At 37.0% G+C, this 22,992-nt stretch overlaps 1 protein-coding gene across 1 annotated transcript in view; it reads right to left on the reverse strand.

Moving 5' to 3' along the window:
- Nucleotides 1-22,992, reverse strand: part of Btaf1 (B-TFIID TATA-box binding protein associated factor 1) — a 94,950-nt gene that overhangs the window by 50,828 nt on the left and 21,130 nt on the right. The window contains exons 5-14 of the mRNA XM_051199573.1: nucleotides 20,688-20,851; nucleotides 18,699-18,835; nucleotides 15,316-15,445; nucleotides 14,772-14,840; nucleotides 12,828-12,917; nucleotides 11,932-12,027; nucleotides 11,663-11,839; nucleotides 7,935-8,075; nucleotides 7,111-7,235; nucleotides 3,808-3,928 (exon numbers count right to left, since the gene is read on the reverse strand). Of these exons, the coding sequence (XP_051055530.1) occupies nucleotides 3,808-3,928; nucleotides 7,111-7,235; nucleotides 7,935-8,075; nucleotides 11,663-11,839; nucleotides 11,932-12,027; nucleotides 12,828-12,917; nucleotides 14,772-14,840; nucleotides 15,316-15,445; nucleotides 18,699-18,835; nucleotides 20,688-20,851 (1,250 nt within the window). The remainder of the gene's footprint in view (nucleotides 1-3,807; nucleotides 3,929-7,110; nucleotides 7,236-7,934; nucleotides 8,076-11,662; nucleotides 11,840-11,931; nucleotides 12,028-12,827; nucleotides 12,918-14,771; nucleotides 14,841-15,315; nucleotides 15,446-18,698; nucleotides 18,836-20,687; nucleotides 20,852-22,992) is intronic.

Below are 22,992 nucleotides of genomic sequence, written 5' to 3' on the forward strand. Positions count from 1 at the left end.
CACAGCTATATTGTTACTTTAAAGTATCATTCGTACACCACAGAACACAAATAAGAATTCCATTAATAAAGTATGGTATAAGTATGTTTTACTCTCTGTACAATTATTCATATTTGTATAGACTTCATATCTGGAAAGTCCTTTCATTTATATCATCTCACTTTTTAACCATAAGAAAGGCCACACAAGAATGTGGTTTTTTTGTTTGTTTTGGATAATGTGTATGGGTGTTTGTCTGTTCACCACTTGTGTGCCTGGTGCCCATGGAGGCCAGAAGAGGGGGATGGAACACCTAAACTGGCAACACAGGCAGCTGTAAGCCACCATGTGGGTGCTGGGGAAAAAATCTCCAGGCCTTTGGAAGAGCAGCCAGTGCTTTTAACTGTTGAACCATCTCTCCAACCCCAGGTTTTTGTTTTTTAATTGGAATGCATTCTTTTAATGATTTGTTTCCATTTTTATGTGTATAAGTGTTTTGCCTACATATATGTATGTGCATCATGTGTATACTGTATAGACACTTAACTAAAGATGACAGGACCTCAGCTTCTTTCTAAGATCTCTATATTATTATAGACTGAAGGTGTCATGGCAGTGATAGAGGCTTTAGCAGCTGATTGCTGCTCATGTTCTGTCTGTTACCAAGCTAAGAATTCTGACCAATACCAACTGCTGCCACAGGTACAAGGACAGAGGAAGCAGATGAGAGAAATAAAATTAAAAATAATTGTAGGCTTTATTGGCAAATCAATTATCTTGAAGCCAAATGTGCTTAGAATATTTCTAATTTTAGGAAAATAATGAAATTCTATGCATTGTACATTACAGAGTCTGAGGCTACACTTGAATAAAATGTTATTTTATAAATAGGCACATGCACGGGAGAAAGACTATAAACAGCTATTCTGAATGGTTTACCACCAAATGAGTACTTTTACTAATTGACAAAACTTATAAAAAGCTTTGGATTTCGAAGCTTCAAGTAAGAAAATTTTTAAAAATTCAGGTAAGGGATCATGGAATTATATTAGTAAAGATTTTACACAGTACTATAAATTATCAGTAAGTAACTACCTGGTAATCTGTGAAGAAGACAATAAGAAAAGGCATCAGATGAGTAACTTCAAGGGTTCTTTAGATGTTACTGGGACTACAGATTTGTAATAAAGCTTTCACTACATAACAGTTTTGTCCAAACACAGTTCAGATTTAAATAGGGTTGCAGAAAGATAATTCAGCAGGTAAATGTGCTTGATGACCTGAGTTTAGTCCCCAGAACCAGGTAGAAGGAGAGAATCAACTCCTGCAAGTTTCCCTCTGACCTCCACATGTATGCCAGTCATCCATACACAAAGAGATACGCGAATTAATGTATGTAAAACAAAAATCAGAGGAGTGGGGAGAGAGCTCAGTGAAATGCTTATCTTGTAAGCACAAAAACCAGAATTTAATATCCAGAACCCACATTTTTAAGAAAGGGAAGGGGGAAAAAAACTGGGGCTGGGGAGATGACTCAGTGGTTAAGAGCATTTGCTGCACTTGCAGCTCCAGGAATCTGACGCCCTCTTCTGGACTCTAGGGTACTAGACACACTTGGTACACATATATAGATGCAAGTACTCATACATACACATAATAAAAACAAAAGCCGAACAGGGTAACTAGGGAGGCAAAAGCAGACAGATTTGGCAAATACCAGGCCAATGCAAGCCCTGTCTGAAATCAAAAGGGTGATGGGGTGATGGAGCCCAAGGAATGACAGACATAGAAAGCTATCCTCTGCCCATGCAGGCACGCGCACGCACGCACGCACGCACGCACGCACGCGCATACACACACACACACACACACACACTCTGAGCAAGTTACAGAAATTACAATAGCTTAGAGACACTAAAGATCTGACCTGTAGAGAAGGTAAACAGGAAGAGAGCTCACATTTAGAAAAGGATTTGGGTGAGCTATGTGTTCATGCAAGTGTGCGCCTGTTTGTAAACTTGTAGAAATGGTAAGCCATATGCAAAGATATCCTGATTAAGTGCACATGGTTATAGTTGGATAACAAAGGCAGACTGAGAAATGCTCTCAACTCTGGGATAGAAATAAGGAAATAGATTAACATCAGCTTGATACAAGCCAGATATCAAGATAAATGCAGGAGTTTACTGTAGCAGATAAGAACAAGATACTGAACAGTTTGAAAATAACTGAAACTATGGTTCCCCAAACTGTTTTTTGTTTTGTTTTGGAAATTTCTGCCTGTGTAACCCTGGTTGTCCTAAAACTCACTCAGCAGCCCAGGCTGGCATCAATCCCACAGATCCTCTATCTCCTAAGCACTTCCAAACTGTTCTAACAGTTAACTTGAATTCTTCTTTTTAATAATGACATGACCATATAGAAACAAGTACCAAAGAGAGGAAGATAATAATTTTGTAAATATGTAAATAGAAGTACATAAATTGGAAATAGATATGCTGGGAATGGTGCTTCTAATCCCAATGGAAGCTAAGGCAAAAAAGTTGAGGGCCAGACTGGATTATACAGCACAACCAAGTTTAAAACAAGACATAACAAAAGACATGTTTTGGGAGTTTTTGTTTTGATTTGTTTTTTGTTTTGTTTTGGGGAGGTATTTTTTGTTTTGGTTCTTTGAGACAGGGTTTCTCTGTGTAGCTTTAAAACCTCTACCTGCTTCTGACACAGAAGTGCTGGGATTAAAGGGGTGTGCCACAACCACCCAGATAAAAGATGACCATGTTTAAAAATAAAATTAAGTGTCTTAATTTCTTTTACTGTTGCTGTTATAAAAATACTCCGGCAGAGCAACTTAAAGGAGAATAAGTGTGAGCTCACAGTTGAAGGGACAGCGGCAAGCAAGAGCCTGAAGCAGCTGTTACACCACATCAATCAAGAAGCAGAGAACGTGGGAGCTGTTGCAAAGGACATGCATTTGATTTCCAGCATCCACATGGAGGGTAAACTACCTCCTAGGGCACCAGGCATGCATGTGGTGCACAGACATATCACTAATACACATAAAAATAAATCTAATGACAAAAAAAAACCCAAAAACCATAAACTCTAAAAGAAAGTGATTGGCCCAATTATCAACTCCAGTATGAAGGAGGCAAAGGCAGGCAAATATCTGTCAGCTGGAGCCCAGTCTGGTTAACATAAAGAGTTCCAGGCCAGCCAAAGCCACACAGTAAGTCTGTCTCAAAAAAATAAACAAAGAAGTGATTGACTCAAACACTTAACACTTTATTGGTATTTTTTTTCTGACATATTTTCTTCAATCTCCAGAATTATTTCAGAACTAGAAATGTTTAACAGAACTCATCAGCTCACCACTCACACACTAATATGACCTGAGTGAACTCTGAGGGAATCTCAGGTTGCTCTTTGACAGTAATTTTTTAGGGAAGACAATTTGGGATAGTCAGTCTTCAAGCAATTTGATTTCAATTTCAGCCTTCGTAACCTGGGGTGATTTCTGCCAATCACCCATCAACCATAAATAAAGACTAACAACATGCCTCCACAGGAACTGAATTTTCAATCAATAATCCACTTAACAAATATTATCGCCTATGTATTAAGCATTACTCCAACTTCTGAGAATTTAAAACTAAAACAAAACTCTAAAATACTTCTGACCACATACTGATGATAGTCTTGTGATTATATCATTACCATATACCTACTATGCCCAAGCATTCTGATTTTTTTTTTTGATATATAGCAAAGATGATCTGTCTTATAAAATTAATTTTGAGCTTGCTATTTACAATTATCAGTTCTTACCTGGTCCTGTGTTGATAACAATGTAAAGAGAGTTTCCAATGCTGCTCTTCGAACTGAAGATATAGTGTGATGCAAAAATGGCCAAACACGTGGGACTAAAACTGTGAGTGACTGCTGAATACTACCAAAGAAAACACAAATTAATCTTATTTCATTCTCAGTTGAAACTCCATAAATATGTTATCTAATACCAATGTTGTAGGAACCTGGTGATGCTAACCTGTCTCTTTAATAAATAAAAGATGATCCAATTTTCATGAATGTTCACTTAACATTCACTCAAAATGTTATTGTAATAACAAAAGAAATAGGGGAAATGCAGCCAATAAAGGGTAGAGATTTAATAATAGGTTTCTCTAAGGCATTAATGCTTTAATTACCCTTGCCAAGTTAGAACTTTCCAATATATTCTGCAATTTTAACTTTGTTCTTCCCAGAAAAATGGGAAATGTATTCTAGCTACACAATCAGGTTCCCATAACTGTTTTCCATTCCAAGGGATAACCTTAATGTGTAGCTATATAATCATAATTTCTATTCCTCTTTCAGATCTCAAATGAGCAATAGATTAAGAGAAAATAGTAGTTTTGAAATCCCGGCTTAGCATTTTCTAGATTAGGAAAACTCGTATTTCTTCCTTCTCAGGTAAGATTTTAAATGGAAGAACTAGGCTAACTTGAACCATAGCACTTCTGCCACATTCAGGAGTCATTTCTAAAAGGTACGTCAAATTCTTAAGTAATTCTTAAGTAGCATTTGAACTATATTCCTTAAAAGAAAAAAGGTAGAACAAAAAATCAACACCACCATCTCTGTCACCTCGTATGTCTCCCTGAGAGGGTCCCTTTAATGCTATTTTCATTACTTGCAGGTATACCTGAACTTTACTTCCTGCACTTATTTATTTTGTAAATTCATTTTTAAAGTTCCAATTTAATTAAATACATGCACAAGCAGACATGAGTAATTCTGAGCACATAAAAGCATCATAACAAAGACTTGTTAATAGACATGCAGCATTTCTTCTTGTAAACTAGAAAATATCTGCCAATTACCACACATATGGTACACTTTTTCTAATAAGGCCAATTTCGAAATAAAAACAGTGGAAAACTGTATTATTTCACATCAGAAATTGTATTATATTGTACAAGTTTCTTACATTATCCAGATTTTTTAATTATTTCATGATTTTTTTGTGTATGGGTGTTCTACCTGCATGTGTATGTCTGTGCATAACATGCATGCAGTGTCCGCAGAGACCAGAGAGCACTAGAAACCCTGGAGCAAAGTTACAGATGCTGCGAGTCCTAGTGTTGTGTGTGGGTGCCAGGATACTGAGCCTGAGTCCTCTGAAAGAACCAGCGCTCTTAACTCTGAGATTCCACCCTACATTATTTTGTTTTCTTGCTACCACCTAAATCTACAGCCTTTTTTTTTTTTTTTTTAAATGAAAGCTTTACTGAAACATATCCTCTATGTATTGTATACTGGCAATTTTCTGGTTACAGTAACATAGTGAAATAGTTTCAGCTAAGACTGGCTCACAACTAAAAATGTTCAGTATTTAACCCTTCAAAGAGATTTACTTACCTTCTGGTTTAAAGTAATTTAGAAGCCATGACTTTACACCTTTGGGAGAGTTGTCACATGAACTTACTTAATCCCTTTGAATTCTATTAACAGCAGAAGCTGTCAAGAGTGGGAAAACCCACATGTGACTACCACTGTCAGTTTCTGTCTTCTAATGCTTCTATGGGAACTCACTTGCTATTCCGACTTGCACAGTTATGCACTAAATACTACTAGTTGGTAATATATGAAGAACATGCTTTTCATACATGTTTGAATCTCACTAAAATACTCATCCATACAGCTTTAAAATCATAATCATATGAACATTCACTAAACAAACTCACTAGGCTAAGAACAGTAACTTCCCCATTTGTGAATTTTGAAAAAGCTGTATAACATCTCTTCTGCATTTTGGGGAATACTGTTAGTAGAAACAATAACAGCCATTCTGGCATGTTAAATTTTAGAAATCTATATTCTTGGCCATCACTGGAGATAACTATTTTTGTTTGGTTGGTCAGTTTTTGCAGGCAGGGTTTCTCTGCAACAGCTCTATCTGCTCTGGTACTCACTTTGTAGACCAGGCTGGCCTGGAATTCAGAGATATCAGCCTGCCTCTACCTCTCAAGTGCTAGATTAAAGGCGTATGCCACCCAGACCATGTGTGTCATGTCATGGTCTGTGTGTAAACCCTCCCTGGCTATTTTTTTAAAGATTTTTATTTTTTGAGTATTGGTGTATTCCCTGCATGTATATATGTGTGTATGTATGTATTTAACCCAGCTGTGGTAATTTTTTAAACTTATATTTATTTTTCTTTCATGTGCACTGTGGTGTGTTGTTATATCTACAGGGAACACAGGACTGAAATTGCAAGGTTGTGACTGCTGCTGCTTTGTGAGAACCAGTGAGGAAAGCCTGGACTAGAATTATGGTGCTGAGATTTCATGGGCTGCAGAACTGGCTAAGTGGGTAGAACATACATACATCATGTACTATATATACATACATCATACATACACACACCACACATACATTCATACATCACACTCACACACATCATACACACACACACACTTCCACATATATGAATGCATATATGTAGGTAAACATTCATATACATAAAATAAAAATAAGTGTTTAAAAGAAAAAAAAAAAGGCATGAGCCACCATAACCAGGCTCTAAGATGACTTTTTTGTTGTTTGTTTGGGATTTTTTGCATGTTTTTTGTTTGTTGTTGTTTTTCGAGACAGGGTTTTTCTGTATAACAGCTCTGGCTGTCCTAGGACTCACTTTGCAGGCCAGGTTGACCTAGAACTCAGAGATTCCCCTGACTCTGCCTCCCAAGTGCTGGCCTCAAAGCCAGCAAAATGACTGTTTTTTAAAATAAAGTACCTACTTTAGATCCACAAGCTAATGAACTAATACCCTAACACCCAAGATAAGGAGAACAACTATTTTAGATTTCTTGTGTGTATGCGGTGCTAGAGCTTGGGGCTTTTTATGTTATGCAGTCTCCCACTAAGCTCTGATCCTAGCCCCTAAAATAATCTTTATTGCCTCATAGTTCTAGTAGCTAGAATAAAGAAGGAAAAAAATTCCTGAGAGACAGTGATGTCCTCAATATACAACACTATTCTTAAAGGTGCCAGAATAGTCTTAAGTTTAACCAACTGGAAAGATATATAAAGGCTTATTATTCTATCACAATAATAAGAAATAATTACCTGCATTGCTGGACCTGAGGGTAAGTTAACATAGATGAAAGAAGAGTCATAATACTATTTGTTGAAGCTGTTAGATCATCTAATTCCAGAAGAGAATCCCATAAGGTATTTATAATGGAGGGTACCTGTAAGATCAGTTTTTATGAAAAGTTATTGTCTTCACAAAAAAATTCATAAATCCTACAGATTATATCCAAAGGGTCATTAATGACTCAACCGGATATATAATTCCAATGAATTTGGACAGTGTCAGCTTTAAGTATTGTCAAGGAAAAGACACTTCTTGCCATTAACAATTCTCTACCCTCTTTTTAGTGCCATTTGGCTCTACTTTTATGACTTTCTCCCCAAGCAGAGCTCTACTGGGCAGGGTAACTTCAAGGAATTTTAAGTGATATAAACAGTCATGAAAACCACAGTTTAATTTCTGATCTCACACTTTTAACTGCATATTCTGGATTTTATAAAATGGAACTGTAGCTAAAATTTAACAGTCTTCTAAAAATGAGGTGAGGTTAAAATGCTAAGAGATAAAATCAAAATTAAAACTTGACATCTCTAAACATAAGAAAAGAATTTAAGAAGAAATAGCTGTTTCTTTTTCAAGTAATTTCTGTTATTATGTATGTGAAAGGAATCAGACAATACACAACTCACTATTCCCAAAGACAAAGCATAATCAAGCTTCCATGCATCAGGAGAATTTTCATAAAAGGCATAGGAGATAAAATAACAAGATCTCAGTCTCAGAGTTTTTCCTACTATTCCACATCAAATGTAAACATGCACTATAGGAAGAAAATGCTGAAAAACTTTTAATATACCTTTTGTGTCTGAAGGTACACAAGGCTTTCTACTACAGGCACTAAGGATGCTGCAGCAACAGCTCTGACATCGTCATCAAGGTCCTGGAGTCCTTCGATTATTCGTGTTAAAACTTTAGGCAATAAAGTACTAATTACATCCTGCAAAATAGTACATTAAAACAAGCTAATTTTCTATGGTATAATTACTGTGTTAAAACATCTCTATTAACTTTCAACGTATATTCCAGTAGTTTTATATTTGAAAATAAGAACAGAAAGGTTAGCAGAAGTTTTCATAAATAATCCCACTAGAGAAAGATTCCAAATACTTTATTAAAAGCTATCTATCAAGTACTGAGGCTGGAAAGATGGCTTAGGGGTTAGGAGCACTGGCTGCTCTTCCAGAGGACCCAAGTTCAATTCTTAGCACCCACATGGCAGTTCATAACCATCTGTAACTCCAGTTCCAAAGGATCCAACACCCTCTTCTCAAACACACATGCAGGCAAAAAACACCAATGCACATAAAATAAAAAACAAATAAACAAACAAAAAAAAGCTATCAAGTAGTATAGAGGCTGGTCATGATGGTACACACCTTTAATCCTTTAATCCCAGTATCTGTGAGTTCTATGCCCGAGACTACATAATAAGACCGTATCAAACAAAACATGATTATTAGCTAGGTGGTGTATACCTTTAATTTCAGCACAGGGACAGAAGCAGGCAGGTCTCTGAGTTTGAGGCCAGTCTGAGTTACACAGAGAAACTGTTTTGAATAAGAAAAACAAAACAAAACAAAACATCAAATACATCGTTACTGGATGTAATTTAAACACCAGAACACTTCCTAGCAAGACTATATAACTGATGTATGTGAATAGTTCAAGTTCAAGGCCAGCCTGATCTATAGAGCAAGTTCCAGGACAGCCATGGCTATACAAAGACACCCTACCTCAAACAACAAAAGGAATTGGTCTTGTGGAACTGAGTAGTAAAACAGCTTGCTCTACAAGCATAGAGATCTGAGTTCAAAACCCCACAAAACGTGCCAGCTGTTGTGGAATGATCTTTCAGTACACTGAGTATGTATTCCTCTCATTGGTTAATAATAAAAGCTATTTGGCCACTATCCAGCATGTTAAGTTTAGGCAGAACAATCAAACTGAGAACTCATATGAGGAGGGACTGAATCAGGAGAGATGCCAGCCAACCACCAAACAAGTAGGGTGTGCAGAAAATGAGCCACGTGGCAAAACAGAAATATTGGTTAATTTCAATGTCAAAGCTCGAAATAAGCATGAGCTATTGCTTGAGCATTAATAACATAAGCCTCTAAGTAATTATTCGGAAAAGGCTAAGGAACAGGGAGGGACAAACTTCCATTTACAGCAGCACTGTTGGAGACAGACCAAGGGCTCTCAAGAAACTGCTGGCTAGACAGTAAAAGAGATGATATTCCAGTTCAGTAAGAAATCCTGTCATGGCCATTAGGAAGAATGACAGATTCTAATATAGTAATATATCTGTGGTAAGTCATTACACCAGAGATACTTTAATATCTGTGATCACTGATACACTATTCACAGTAGCCAAGATGCTCATCGACACATGAGTAAAAGAAAACGTGGTATATACACAAAATAGAAAAAACTTATTTGTCCATAAAAAAGAATGAAAGTGTGACAACCACAAAAAAACGGATAGACTTAAAAATAATTATATTAAGCAAAATAAGCCAGACTCTGATAGACAAGTATCAAATGTTTTCTCTCGAGGAAGGGGTACCCTTGAACTCATAAGACCACAGCAGTAGAAAGAGAACTATAAGAGAGAGAAGGACTAAGGAGAAACAAGAAAAGAAAATGAGCATTTGTGTCACAAAAGCAAAAGGAGGGATCATCAAGAGGTAGATGGGGTTTGAAGGAGATTAATAACAATAAAGAATACATACATACATACATACACACACACACAGAGAGAGAGAGAGAGAGAGAGAGAGAGAGAGAGAGAGAGAGAGAGAGAGATCAGGCTTCAAGAAAAGGACCACAGGTCCCATGTTGGACCAAGAAAATGACAAAAAGAAGCTCCTGAAACATCCCAAGAAGGCCAGACAAGGCTTTAGGTGGAGATAAAGAGTAGTAGAATAATCTCAGGAAGCTAAAAGCCAAGGCCAGAAGTAGGATTATAAAATCTGGCAAAAAGGAAACTGTTCCTGTTCCTTGTACTTGAGCTGATGGTGAGCCCCTTCCATTCCTATTTAAACATCTGGATTCCCTGAAGTAATATCTTTAATCACCTACAGCCAGAATAAAGTGTTAACCTGGAGCTTGTTATACTCTATAATCAAATTTTTTGAAATAATATGAAAATGTCAATTCTTTCATACATTAAGCAAATATTAATTTAAAATTTATAAAAACAAAAAAGAGGAACAAATTCTTCTCAAGAGAGGAGTCAGCTTATTAGTCAGAAAAGTGATAAATAATAAGTTGTTTTTTTTTTTTGGAGACAGGGTTTCTCTGTATAATAACCCTGGCTGTCCTGGAACTCACTCAGTAGACTAGGATAGTCTCAAACTCACAGAAATCTGCCTGACTCTCCCTCCTGAGTGCTGCTGGGATTCAAAAGGCATGCATGCACCACCATGACCAGCTTAAAAGTCATTTTTAAAAAGCTAGTCTTGCAGGATAAATGGTCTTCCCCAGGGAAGAATATATTAATTGGTTATCCAACATCCAATATCAAATGGTCAGCCCTAAAAACATACATCAAGTAACATTAATATTATGGACCAAGCAGATTTTACTTAGGAATATGTATGTATATACATATAGGCACGCATTAACAATTAATGAAAAACATGAGTTTGGAAGAGAGCAAGGAGGGGAATGTGGGAGGAGTTGGAAGGAAGAATGGGCAGGGAGAAATGCTGTAATTAATTACAATCTGGTTTTAAAGATTTATTACTTATTATGTATTATGTATACAGAATTCTGCTTGCATGCATGCCTGAATGCCAGAAAAGGGCATCAAATCTCATTACAGATGGTTAAATTAAAAACAATCTTATTTTACATATCAATCCTAGCTTCCTCTCCCTCCTGACCTCCCACTCCCCCCCCCCACAATCTCCCCATCCCACCCTCCATCCCATACTCCTCAGGGTAAATGAAGCCTCCCATTGGGGACCATCAAAGTCTGTCACATCACTTGTGGCAGGACCTAGGCCCTCCCCTTGTGTATCTTCATTCTATTTCTATAGAAGCTCTAAGGGGGGAAGGTTTTATCTGAAGAGTTGATAGGTGAGTTGCAAGAACTAAAAGGGCCAGGAAAAGCAAATAACAAAGCAGAAAGGATAAAGACATAGAAAGCTGGGCTTTTGAGCAGAAATCACAAGGTGATATTTTATTCCTGGCAGTTTAAAACAACAACAACAACAACAAAAACAACCTGTAAACTGCTAACAGCATCACCTATTTCTGTGATACTTTCTCAAGAAGGCAAGCTTGAACCTGGCATGATGACACACACCTGGAATCTCAGAACCCAAGAGGCAGAAGCAGAACCACTTCTGCAATTGTGAGGCCCAGCTGGATCTATACAAGTTCCAGGCCAGGTGGAGCTACACACCTAGATCATAAAACAAAGGAGCAAACAGACAATCAAGCATATCCCTTACAATAAACAAAACACCTAAGACTAGAAAATCCTTCACATGCACTTTCAAAACCTGAGTTATTTACCTGACGAACTGCCAGAGCGTATTTTATTCCCAGCAGACCACCATGTCTAACTTCCCACTGTTCTTGGGTCAGTAATTTCAGAAGCACATCCACAGTCTTATGAACTCCTGTTTCATTCATGTGCTTTAAAACCACACCTAATGTTTGAGCACAAGTTTCACGAACTGGTGCTACAACCTACAGAACAGAAAAAATTTCATATATGCAGAAAATTTACTCATGTAGCATTTACAATCTGGGCAAAGCTTCACTCAGATGATGATACTTACTTCATCAGAAACAAAGTCTCCAAATCTGTCCAAGGCAAAAACACAAAGGAGTCTAATGACTAAGTCCTCCAACCACTCCTGATGCTGCTGAATCATCTATTAAGATATAATCATTTTTAATAATAGGTAAAAATCAACTCTGTACTAGGAACATAATAGAAGTGTTAGGTTAAAAAAAATTACAATACTGGGACAGACTATCAGCTAAGTTTAAAAACAAAACAAACAAAAGAAACACACAAAACAATACTGAGACAGACTATCTTAGCAGAATAAACAGTTACCAAACGGTGGCAGAGTTCCATATACCATGTTTATATGCAACCATGTCCTCTTTACTGATTATATTCAGAGACTATATCAAAATTCATGGTTCTTATATTCATGGTTCTATTATGTTCCCTGTACTCTTAAGGAAACTAATTATAAGTTGAGCACCCAGGAAGCAGAGGCAGAGGCAGAGGCAGACAGATCTCTGTGAGCTCCAAACCAACCAGGGCTAAATAGTGAGACTGTTTCAAAGCACCCCCACATTGAAGCAAACAAAGAAAAAAGGATTACTTTAGATTACTATATATCAGGTATGCCAGTGTTTCTTCCTACAGACATGCTGCTCAGCCACCATTACCATTTAATTCGCCACCACTGTACTCTACCGCATTATATCCTGCTCAAATGCTCCTTTCTACAATTTCTCCACCCCAGTGTTTCTGAATATCTGTTCCCTAGACTTATTCATGACTGTAAACTTCTGTATTTCTAATTCTTCTTTAACCTTTTCACAGTACTTCCTCTTACCTTGCACTCCTGCTTCATGGTATATAACTTTTGTTACTTCCCCCTAAGTTGGAAAGAGTCTGACTACTAAAACTGAGTCATAATTTTAATATACTTACCTCTTCTAAGGTGCTGTCTCCCATTTTACCACCACTTTTCCCATGCGCTTTAAGAATTTCTCTAAGTCCAGTACCTGCCCCATGTCGAACCTAAAAAACACAGGAAGCAAGTATCAGAAGTCTAATGTTTAAAGAAACCAAGTTCAATTTTTCTTTAATATGAAAATGTTTCTCAGCACTGATGTTACAGGAACATCTATTAAAGCATAATTGTGTCTGACTGCCTTCCTGATTTCTTTACTTCCTTTAGACACTCTGTAACCCTGATTGATCTGAAAGCTGCTATGTATACAAGGATGGCCAAGAACTCAGAAAGATTGTCCTGTTTCTGCTTCCCTAGTGCTGAGATTAAAGGCATGTACCACCACACTTGGCTTACAATCATGTTTTTATTAATATGCATTTTTTACTAGAATATACAGAAATTAATATAAATGATACCTTACAAGACTGTGTTTTTCAACTGAGATAAATTACATTTTTTTCCCATAACTTTTGGTTACATGGAAGATTTTAAAAGTTGAGAAAGAAAATAGTTATTTTTCAACTCTAGCCAGGTAATTAACTACCTGGCTCTCATATCCACCCCCAGCCGTTAGCTACACTCAGAACTAAACAGAAAGGGAAAAGAAAGTTCTATATATTTTTTTTCTGTCTAGTCTAAACACTAATATTTTAGAAGTACATGCATTAAAAACAAAAAAAAAAAAAATGGTCAAGTGCCAAAAGAGGAGAATTCACACAAGATGCTTCCTTATAGCCCATGGATAAATCTCCATTCTCAGAGATGAGGATACTCTTACATGTTATCGGAAAAGGGGGGGGGGGGCATTGATACTGTAGTCATTTATTTAAAAATGCTAAGACTAACTTAACTTTTAACAAGTACTCATAGCAGGATTTTTCTCCTTTTCTTTTCCTCTCTTTTTCTTTCCATGCTGACAATAACACCCAGGCAGGGTCTCATACATGCTAAGCAAGTGCTATTCCGATGAGCTACATCCCTGGGCCCCAAAAAGCCTTGTTTGTTAATGCAAGGGCCAAATAAAGGTCTGAGATAACCAACTAGTAATTCAACCAAAGGCTTCATTTTCACCTTTTCTATATAGTGGGATATGTTTGAAATTTTTTTAAAGAAATACTTTGGAGGCTAAATTACTTCTGAAACTGGTTTGAAAACTACTACCTTGTCTACAGCCTATATCACTCTGGAAGTGCCTGATTTCAACTCAAAATTGTTTTTGTTTTGATGGCGGGAGTGATCTTAAGGTTTGAGCTCAGGGCCTTGTGTATGATAACATGGGCCTTGGTACAGCTAGAATGCACACCCAGGCACTGAAATTACTACTCTTGGCAAATCAAAACTGCCACTGCATGATATAGTGGTAAACACTTGTAATCCCAGAAACTCAGGAGGCTAAGTCAAGAATATTACAAGTTCAAGGCCAGACTAAACTACAATGAGACTGTCACCCTATTCCCCAAAAGCTGTCCATTTTCAATGAAAAATGATTTTTGTATTGTCTATGAGAAAAATACAAGTCTTTATGGTAGCCCAAAGAACAAAAAGAAATGAACAATTTGTTTTAGGACATAATTTAAAGGACGAGAGAGGTTTAAAAAAAAAAAATCTAAAAATTTCTACTTAGAAGTTGAACCTCATATGGTGGAGTACACTTTTAATCCTGGCACCCAGGAAGCAGAGGCAGAGCAATTTCTGTCAGTTCAAAGCCAGCAAATTACATGATGAGATCCTGTCTCAATCCTACCCCATCCTGCATGCACGCACGCACACACACACACACACGAGAGACAATAAAAACTATATAATATGACCTAAGTCCTAAGAGAGATGCAAGGGGAAAATAGGAATCTTAGCACACGTTCTATCCCTGGCATTGTTTCCTTCGTTAACACCAAAGAGCTCAGAGAAAGATGCTTTACCTCCCAGGAGGGATTAAACAGGTCATTGCAAAGTTCTTCACAGAAGCTTTCCAAAGGCCATTCATTTGTCTAAATAAGAAAGATATAATTAGTACTAGATCAAAGCTCTATGCTAAAATTTAAGAAATTCAATAAAGTGTGTTTGTTTGTAAAATTAGCAATAATAACAAAGCTTTAAATTTTTAAAATAAACGTTTTACTAATAAAGTGTTAAGACATTTACTAATAAATTTCTCTTGGTTAACAAATAACACAATATTCTCAATATATACATTTAAGAAACTATGAACAGGGGGTGGAGAGATGGCTCAGTAGTTAAAAACACTGACTGCTTTTGTAGAAAACCCAAGTTCAATTCCTAGCACTCACATTACCGCTCACAACTGTCTGTAACTCCAGTTCAAGGGGATCTGACAGCCTTTTCCGGATTCCATGGACACCATTAATAAAAGTGATGCACAGACACACATGCAGCAAAACATCCATACAAATAATAAAAATAATTGTTAAAATAAAAAGAAAGTTATAAACAATTTCAATATACCTCCTCAATTAAGGAAGAACTTTCTGGAACATTATCAATCAAGACTTTGGAATCATTTGCAGTCTGATTAATAACAACATTTGCTACTTTTCGTCTCTTCTCTTCTGGCTCTCCATCAGTGCTATCATTGCTAAAAAAGAAGTTAACAGTTTTAAAGTAAATTAAGGAAAATATGAATGATCAACAACACAATGAAGAAAAATCCAACATCTTCATGGATATATTAATTTTGCTTATGTGGTTTACTTAAAAACCTTATGTGTCAACTACGATAATGAACTCATTAATATTTTTGAACAAAATATATCCCACTATTCTCTAAGTTGTGAATCTTTTCTTTCAAACTGAATCTCAAGTCTAACATTCTTTTATCTCTATAACGAGTTCCTTTTAATTTTAAACCCTTCTAAACCAACAACTTAATCTAGCATGACATTTAACTTTTTTAGGCTTTTGCAACATAGAGAAAACTAATATGCCAAGTAATATGATATATGATTATTAGTCAAAAGAATATGATTAAATTAGGGCTGGAGAGATGGCTCAGAGGTTAAGAGCACTGGTTACTCTTCCAAAGGTCCTGAGTTCAATTCCCAGCAACCACATGGTGGCTCACAGCCATCTGTAATTGGGTCTGGTGCCCTCTTCTGGTGTTGAAGCAGACATGTAAACAGAGCATTGTAAACACAATAAATAAAAAAGAATATGATTAAATTATGTTGTAAGAAATGTTTTTAATTTAAAAGTATACAAAAACTGAACACTGATAAAAAGTATGCAGAAAATTTGAGTAAAGTACTGTTTTATAACTTGAAAAAAAATACAAAGGCTAACCAAAGGAGAAATATTAAAAGCAGAAAAAAAATGTAATATTACTTTTATTTAATCTGGGTATGGTAGCACACCTTTTACCCCAGCATCAATGAGCTCAAGGTCAGCCTAGCCAACAAACCAACAAAAACAAAAAAGACTACCTTTATATATCATTAAAAGAATTGAAAAGGCCAGGCATTGGTGGCAGACACAGGAGGATCTCTGTGAGTTCGAAGCAACATGGTCTACAAAAAATAGTTCCAAGACAACCAGACTGTTACACTGAGAAATCTTACCTCAAAAACCAAACCAAAACAAACAAAAATAATTGAAAAAGTAGGGTAGTTTAAAGTATAGATAGTCTTGCTCTCTGAATTTTTCTCCTCTTACATCATTTTTTGTTTGTTTTTCAAGACAGGGTTTCTTTGCATAGCCCTAGCTGTCCTGGAATTAGCTCTGTAGACCAGGGTGGCCTCAAACTCACAGAGGATCAGCCTGCCTCTGCCTCCCAATGCTAGGATTACAGGTGTGTGTGCAACAACAGGCCCAGATCTCAGTCTCTGCATCTTAACAGTGTGAGTTTTTGACCAACAGTCCTTAGATCTTTAAACTTGCATAATTCTACTTCTAGACATTTGCTTTTATGATTGCATTTGGAATGTATCTTCCTAGAAAGTTTCTTGTGGAAGGAGGTCGGAGAGAGAGCCGGGAAAAGCTCTCTTGCTGGCGTGACTTGGACAGGAGCACATCGGGTTGAATTTCCTGGTGTTCATCTGTCTAGGTTGTAAGTTATTTCTCCCTGAATAAACATCTATTTGGCCTATTTGTTTATCCAGATCCTTATTTAACAGCAATACAGATTTTTCAATTTTATTCTAAAATGCAGACAAATATCCAACTAGAAATGATTCAAACAGAATTGCACTCATCTGCTCACATGGGTAAATAATGTAGTTTTTAAATTAATTCATTGGATGAGCCAGTATGACTATATGGTAGGAATGAAACATATAATATGAAGAAAATAGCATGTCTTCCTAATCATTAATGTGGCACTGACCATGCCCATTGGGGGTGGAGCCATGGGCGGATGCGACCTGTTGAAGGAGGTCTGAGGAAGAAGGAAGAGCCAATGGAAAAGCTCTCTTGCTGGGTGACTCAGACAGGAGAGCATCGGGTTGAATTTCCTGGTGTTCATCTGTCTAGGTTGTAAGTTATTTCTCCCTGAATAAACATCTATTCGGCCTATTTGTTTCTCCTGATCCTTATTTAACAGCAATAGTTTCTTAAGAGCCAGCACCCTTATTTCAGATCTCTAGTCTAATCTCTGTGAAGGCCCTTCTAGACCATACAATTTCCAGCTTTTTCCATGTTCCACTTCTATGGTGGTAAGAATGGTCCCCACAGGCTCATATATTTGAATGCTTAGTCACCAATGAATGGCACTATTTGAGAAGGGTTTGGAGGTGTGACCTTGTTAGAGGAAGTGTGTCACTTATAGGTGGGGTTTGAGGTTCCAAAAGCCTGTGCCAGAGCACTCATATACATAAAATATATGAAAAAATCTTTTAAAAAAATAACCTCAAGCATAGATTTCTATCAAATGTATTTATTATTCATCTGTTTGTGTTTAACTCTCAAACACTTTATAGCTTCATCTGAATTTAACAGAAGTACAACAAAGACCTAATTTTATAATAGTTTTAATATTTGCTAATCTATAACTTACTCAAACATTTATTGCATTGGTTTAATAGACACAAGGGACCCACAAATATATAATTTAACAAGCACTTTCAGAGACCAATCTGAAAGATGTAGTTTTGAACTAGCTACCCTTTAAGGACAGATAACACTATTTATTTGTTTGTTTGTTTGGTTGGTTGGTTGGTTGGTTTTTCGAGACAGGGTTTCTCTGTATCGCTTTGGAGCCTGTCCTGGACCTAGCTCTGTACACCAGGCTGACCTCGAACTAACAGAGATCAGCTTACCTCTGCCTCCTAAGTGCTAGGATTAAAGGCACTCACCACCAATGCCTGGCAAGACAACACTTTTATTAATTCAAGTAAATAAGACAATTACTCTACTTCAGAATTCTTTTCTACAAAAAAGACTAACCAAGCAAGCCTAGATTATCACCAACTCTTTATTTTTAGCATAGCCCCTAACTGGAGAACAGGGGATAACACAATGACAATACTTTAATTTAAAGTCCATCATCTTGACTGGTGATCCTTAGATCACCTCTCTGAATTCATTCTCGTGTTCTCCATTTGACACACTTCAGCCATCCTTTCTACCCCATAGTGAAGGAATTTACACTCTTCCCTTATAGGTCTTCAGTCTTCCTGTAAGGCTAAAAATCACTAAGCAAAAAATAAAAACGACAAAAAAATTCTACTCCTATACATTTTTCTGCAGAAACAATCTCATTCCACAGTAACAGTAAATACTCTGTCCTGAGTAAACAATCCAAGCAGCACTATTCAGCTTAATAAATATCATCAAAATTTTCATCTGTAAATCAAGCACAATTACTATTTCAAGTGAATAAACAGAAAGATAACTACCTCTTCTCATTAGTTTCCACTGCATCCCTGGATCTTTGTTTTGCAAATAACTTGGCCATTCTTTTAGCTTTGTTCTTCTGTCTATTACTCATTCCTGCTCGGAATTCTGAATCTATCAATTCAGCTGCCTGAAGAGTCTAAAAGGGGGAAAAAAAGAGTTTAAACTGTCAGAAATTAAAATAAATACCTACAGTTTCAATCTTAGGAAAGAAATAGATACATAAATTTTAATATATAGAGATTAAGCATTCTTTTTGATAATATTATATTACTATGTTATATGGCTGTATCATGATTTCACTCAAGTGTGCTGGAACACTTAAAATCCAACACTTGCAAGGGTGGAGGAAGATGAAAAAGCCAGGGCTATCTAGAAAGGCCTTGTCTCAAAATCAAATGGCATGCCTTTAATCCCAGTAGAGGGTATATGTGAAATATGTGAGTTCAAGGTCAGCCTGGTCTATCTATTGAGTTCCAGGGCACCCAGAAACACATAAAAGGACCCTATCCCCCTAAAAAATAATCAATAAAAAATAAATAATAAAAAATATTTATTATCTAATTCTCAACAGACAAAGTCTTCTTATTTCATAATTATTTTTATACTACAGGTATGGCATAAATAAATAACCCTAACAAGGAGAGGGTTTCTGAAGAGCTGAAACTTCAAAATAATCATAATACCATCAAAAGCTTCTCAATAAAAGAAACCAATGCTTATCAAGTGTTGTGTGTGTGGGAGGAGGTATTTATTGCCTTAAGTGACTGACTGGTCCAGTATTCCACATCAGCTTAGCCACATGATCCTTTCTTCTTAGCCACTTCCTACTTCTTTAGATCTTTTTCTATTCATTGCACAATAAGCAAATAATAGGGTGCTTGTCTACTCAGGAGGCTGATGCAGGAGGACAATGAGTCCAGAAATTTTGACCTGAGCAACATAGGAATCCCAGCCCCCTGGAGGCAGAGGCAGAAGAGGCACAGAGAAACAGACACAGAAAGATATATATACTGTGTTTATATAATAAAAATTCATTTCTGAAGCCAGGCAATGGTAGGACACTCCTTTTATTCCAGTACTCTGGAGACAGGTGGCTCTCTATGAATTTGAGGCCAGCCTGGTCTACAGATTGAATTCAGGGGTGGGGGAGCAACAAAGAAATTCCTTTCTCTGTCATCTGTCTTAAGAATTCCCTGAAATTGTAACTTCACACTTGTAAGGGTTACAAGTATGGGTGCTGTGTTGAGGTCTTGAAACCAGGAACCACTGGCACATAACAATGCAGCTGTAACAAGCACATAGCAACAAAAACCTTTAAGAAATTGCCCTCAAGGGGCCTCAATATGCAAGATCAACCTGTTAGGACCAAAGCCTCCCGGACAAGACAAGTCCTTCTCTGTAGCTCAAGCTAGCCTAGAACTCATTATGCACCCCAAGCTGGCTTCTGCCTATAGTTAAGGGATTATAGACACATACCACTGTACCTGACCAGAAGCAGTAAATATTAATGGAGCCAAAGGGACCTAAAAGATTTTAGAGGATAGGAGAATGAATACTGAACTTCTTGAAATGTAATATTTCACTGGTGTGTGACACAGAGCCAGAGCCACAGCCTTTAGAGCTTCAAAAGACTGTGTCCAAAATGAAGTTAATGTGCTCCAGGTTCAATGGAGACCTTGTCTCTAAAACTAAAGTAACTGATCAAGAAAGACACTAGATGTTGACCTGACTTCTACATACAAGAACACCATGGAAAACTTCATGCATACACCCACATGAACACATACATATATATACTAAACATATAAATGTGTTCTTTTACAAATACTGATATACTAAGCTATACTAAATGGGGAATGGTCAATATGGCCTAAATGGATACACACAATATTTGGGTCTATAAAAATTTTTTGGTTTATTTGCATGACAAAATGAAGTAAACCCTTTGTTTTGTTATTTGCAATCAAATAACCCAATGTTTTACCTACAGATTGTTTGTTTACAAGAGCTGCTGAAGTTGGGGTGTAATCCAAATCTTCATCGTTGAAGAGTTCTTCAGTACTCATTCCAATGGCTTCTCCCATATTAAGTCCAAGTTTCTTCTGTAATAATTTCCGTTGACGTGCTATTCTCTCTTTAGGATCCACCTCACCTGTAAACAGAAAAGAAATATATTCCCTCCAAATCAGTTAAGGACATTTTTTCCTATGTGCAGATCAGACTCCCACTACATTAAGAAGCACAAACTGATATTTGCTAGATTGATTGCAAGTGGTGCCACATGTCTGTAATTCCAGCTCTCAGAAAGCTAAGGCAGCAAGCAGTAGGGGACCAATCTAAGTTACAGAGTTAAGTTGTCAACAGCAAAATATCAAACCCTTCAATGGAAAACAGTAAAACAGAATTATACCAAAATAAAAACTGAGGGGGCTGGAGAGATGGCTTCAGGTTTAAAAGCACTCCTCTTCCAGAGGAGCCACCTTTGATTCTTTGTACCCGCATGGCAGTTTATAACTGGTTGTAAATGCAGTTGTCGAGGATCCAATGCCCTTTTCTGGCCTTCTCAGTCACCAGTCATACATCCAGTGTACAGGCAAAACACCCATACACATATAAGACACATTTTTTTAATTTGATAAATAAGAGCCAGGTGTGTATCTTTAGTCTCAGAGTCCAAGAAGAAAGCAGACCTCTACGTTCCAAGCCAGCTAGGGCTACATAGTTAAAACTCTGTCTCTAAATAAATTAATTTTTTAAAAATTAAAACTTATGGGGCTGGAGAGGTGGCTCAGAGGTTAAGATCACTGGCTACTCTTACAAAGGTCCTTAATTCAATTCCTAGCAACCACATGGTGGCTTAAAACACTGGCTGCTCTTCCACAGGTCCTGAGTTCAGTTCCCATCAACCACATGGTGGCTTACAACCATTTATAGTGGGATCTGATGCCTTCTTCTGGCATAAAGTCAATAGGGCACTCACATACATAAAATTAATAGATAAATCTTTAAAAAATTAAAACTTGACTTTAAAACTGCTTTTATAAAGTTCAATATAAAAATACTTTCTCAAAAGCATCACTAGGAGGCAGGGGAAAATGGATCTCTATGAGTTTTGTCACCTTTGTCTATAGCAAGACCTTGACTCAAAAAAATCAAAACAGTAATTATCTCAGGGCAGCTAAGATGGCTCAATGGATAAAGGGGTTGTTGTAAGCCTGGTGAGCTGAATTTGATCCCTGGAGCCACATACTGAAAAAGAGAACTAACTCTTGCAAGCTGTCCTCTGACCTCCACAAGTGCACATCACACACACACACACGCATGCACGCACGCACGCATGCACGCACGCAAGCAAGCAAGCAAGCAAAATGTAATTTAAACAAAACCAACAGTAGAACTAAAGAGACAGTGCAGATTAGGATTATTTGCTGTTTTTCCAGAATTCTCAGTGTTCAGTGTCAATGGCTCGCAATCACTTGTAATTCCAGATCCAAGAGAACAAAACTAACTGTAAGTTTATGGGTCTTGATTTTAAAACTTGCTAAAATAGTCAAGTGTTACATGCGCTGAATTCCAGCACTTGGGAGGACTCAGAGGCAGGAGGATCTCTGTGAGTTCGAGGCCAGCCTAATCTACAGAGTGAGTTCCAGGATAGGCTCCAAAACAATACAGAGAAACCCTGTCTTGAAAGAACAAAACAAAAAAAAAGTTCACTTAAGCTGCTGGGATACCACACTCTGCCCCATTTTTAAGGGACAACCTATTTACTGAAATCCATTAAAAACATCAGAGGTTTTTCTACTCAAGGCCACAATCATCTTGAATAGGAAAACATTTATTTCCTTGTGCCCATCCCTTTTTGGTTTTTGAGGCAGAGTCTCCCTCCCTGTGTTACAGTCTAGACTCAAATGATCCTAAGGAGCTGGCATGCTAAGTAAGGAGCCAGCGCACTCAGCCATTTATTTACCTTTGTATCTAATATATTCTGTTAGCTTAAAGAGCCAAGGGCTGATTTTAATTTTAGGTTTTTACTTTGCACACAGGCACAAGATTCAACACTACTCAAAACATAAATATAATATAATAAAATAACCTTCAAATACCCAGAAGAGTAAAAACATTGCCACATTCTGTATTGGTTCTGATTAATCCAGCTTTAGAACAAGCACTGTTGGCTACTTTGTCCACCTATAACTCCCACATAAATAAAAATTTCAGTCAATACACATTTCACGATTCCTTATATATTAAACAGCACACGAAATTATAAATTAGCTTGTAAGCAACATTTCA

Source organism: Phodopus roborovskii, unplaced genomic scaffold (genome assembly GCF_943737965.1).
Source record: "Phodopus roborovskii unplaced genomic scaffold, PHOROB, whole genome shotgun sequence".
NCBI lineage: Eukaryota > Metazoa > Chordata > Mammalia > Rodentia > Cricetidae > Phodopus > Phodopus roborovskii.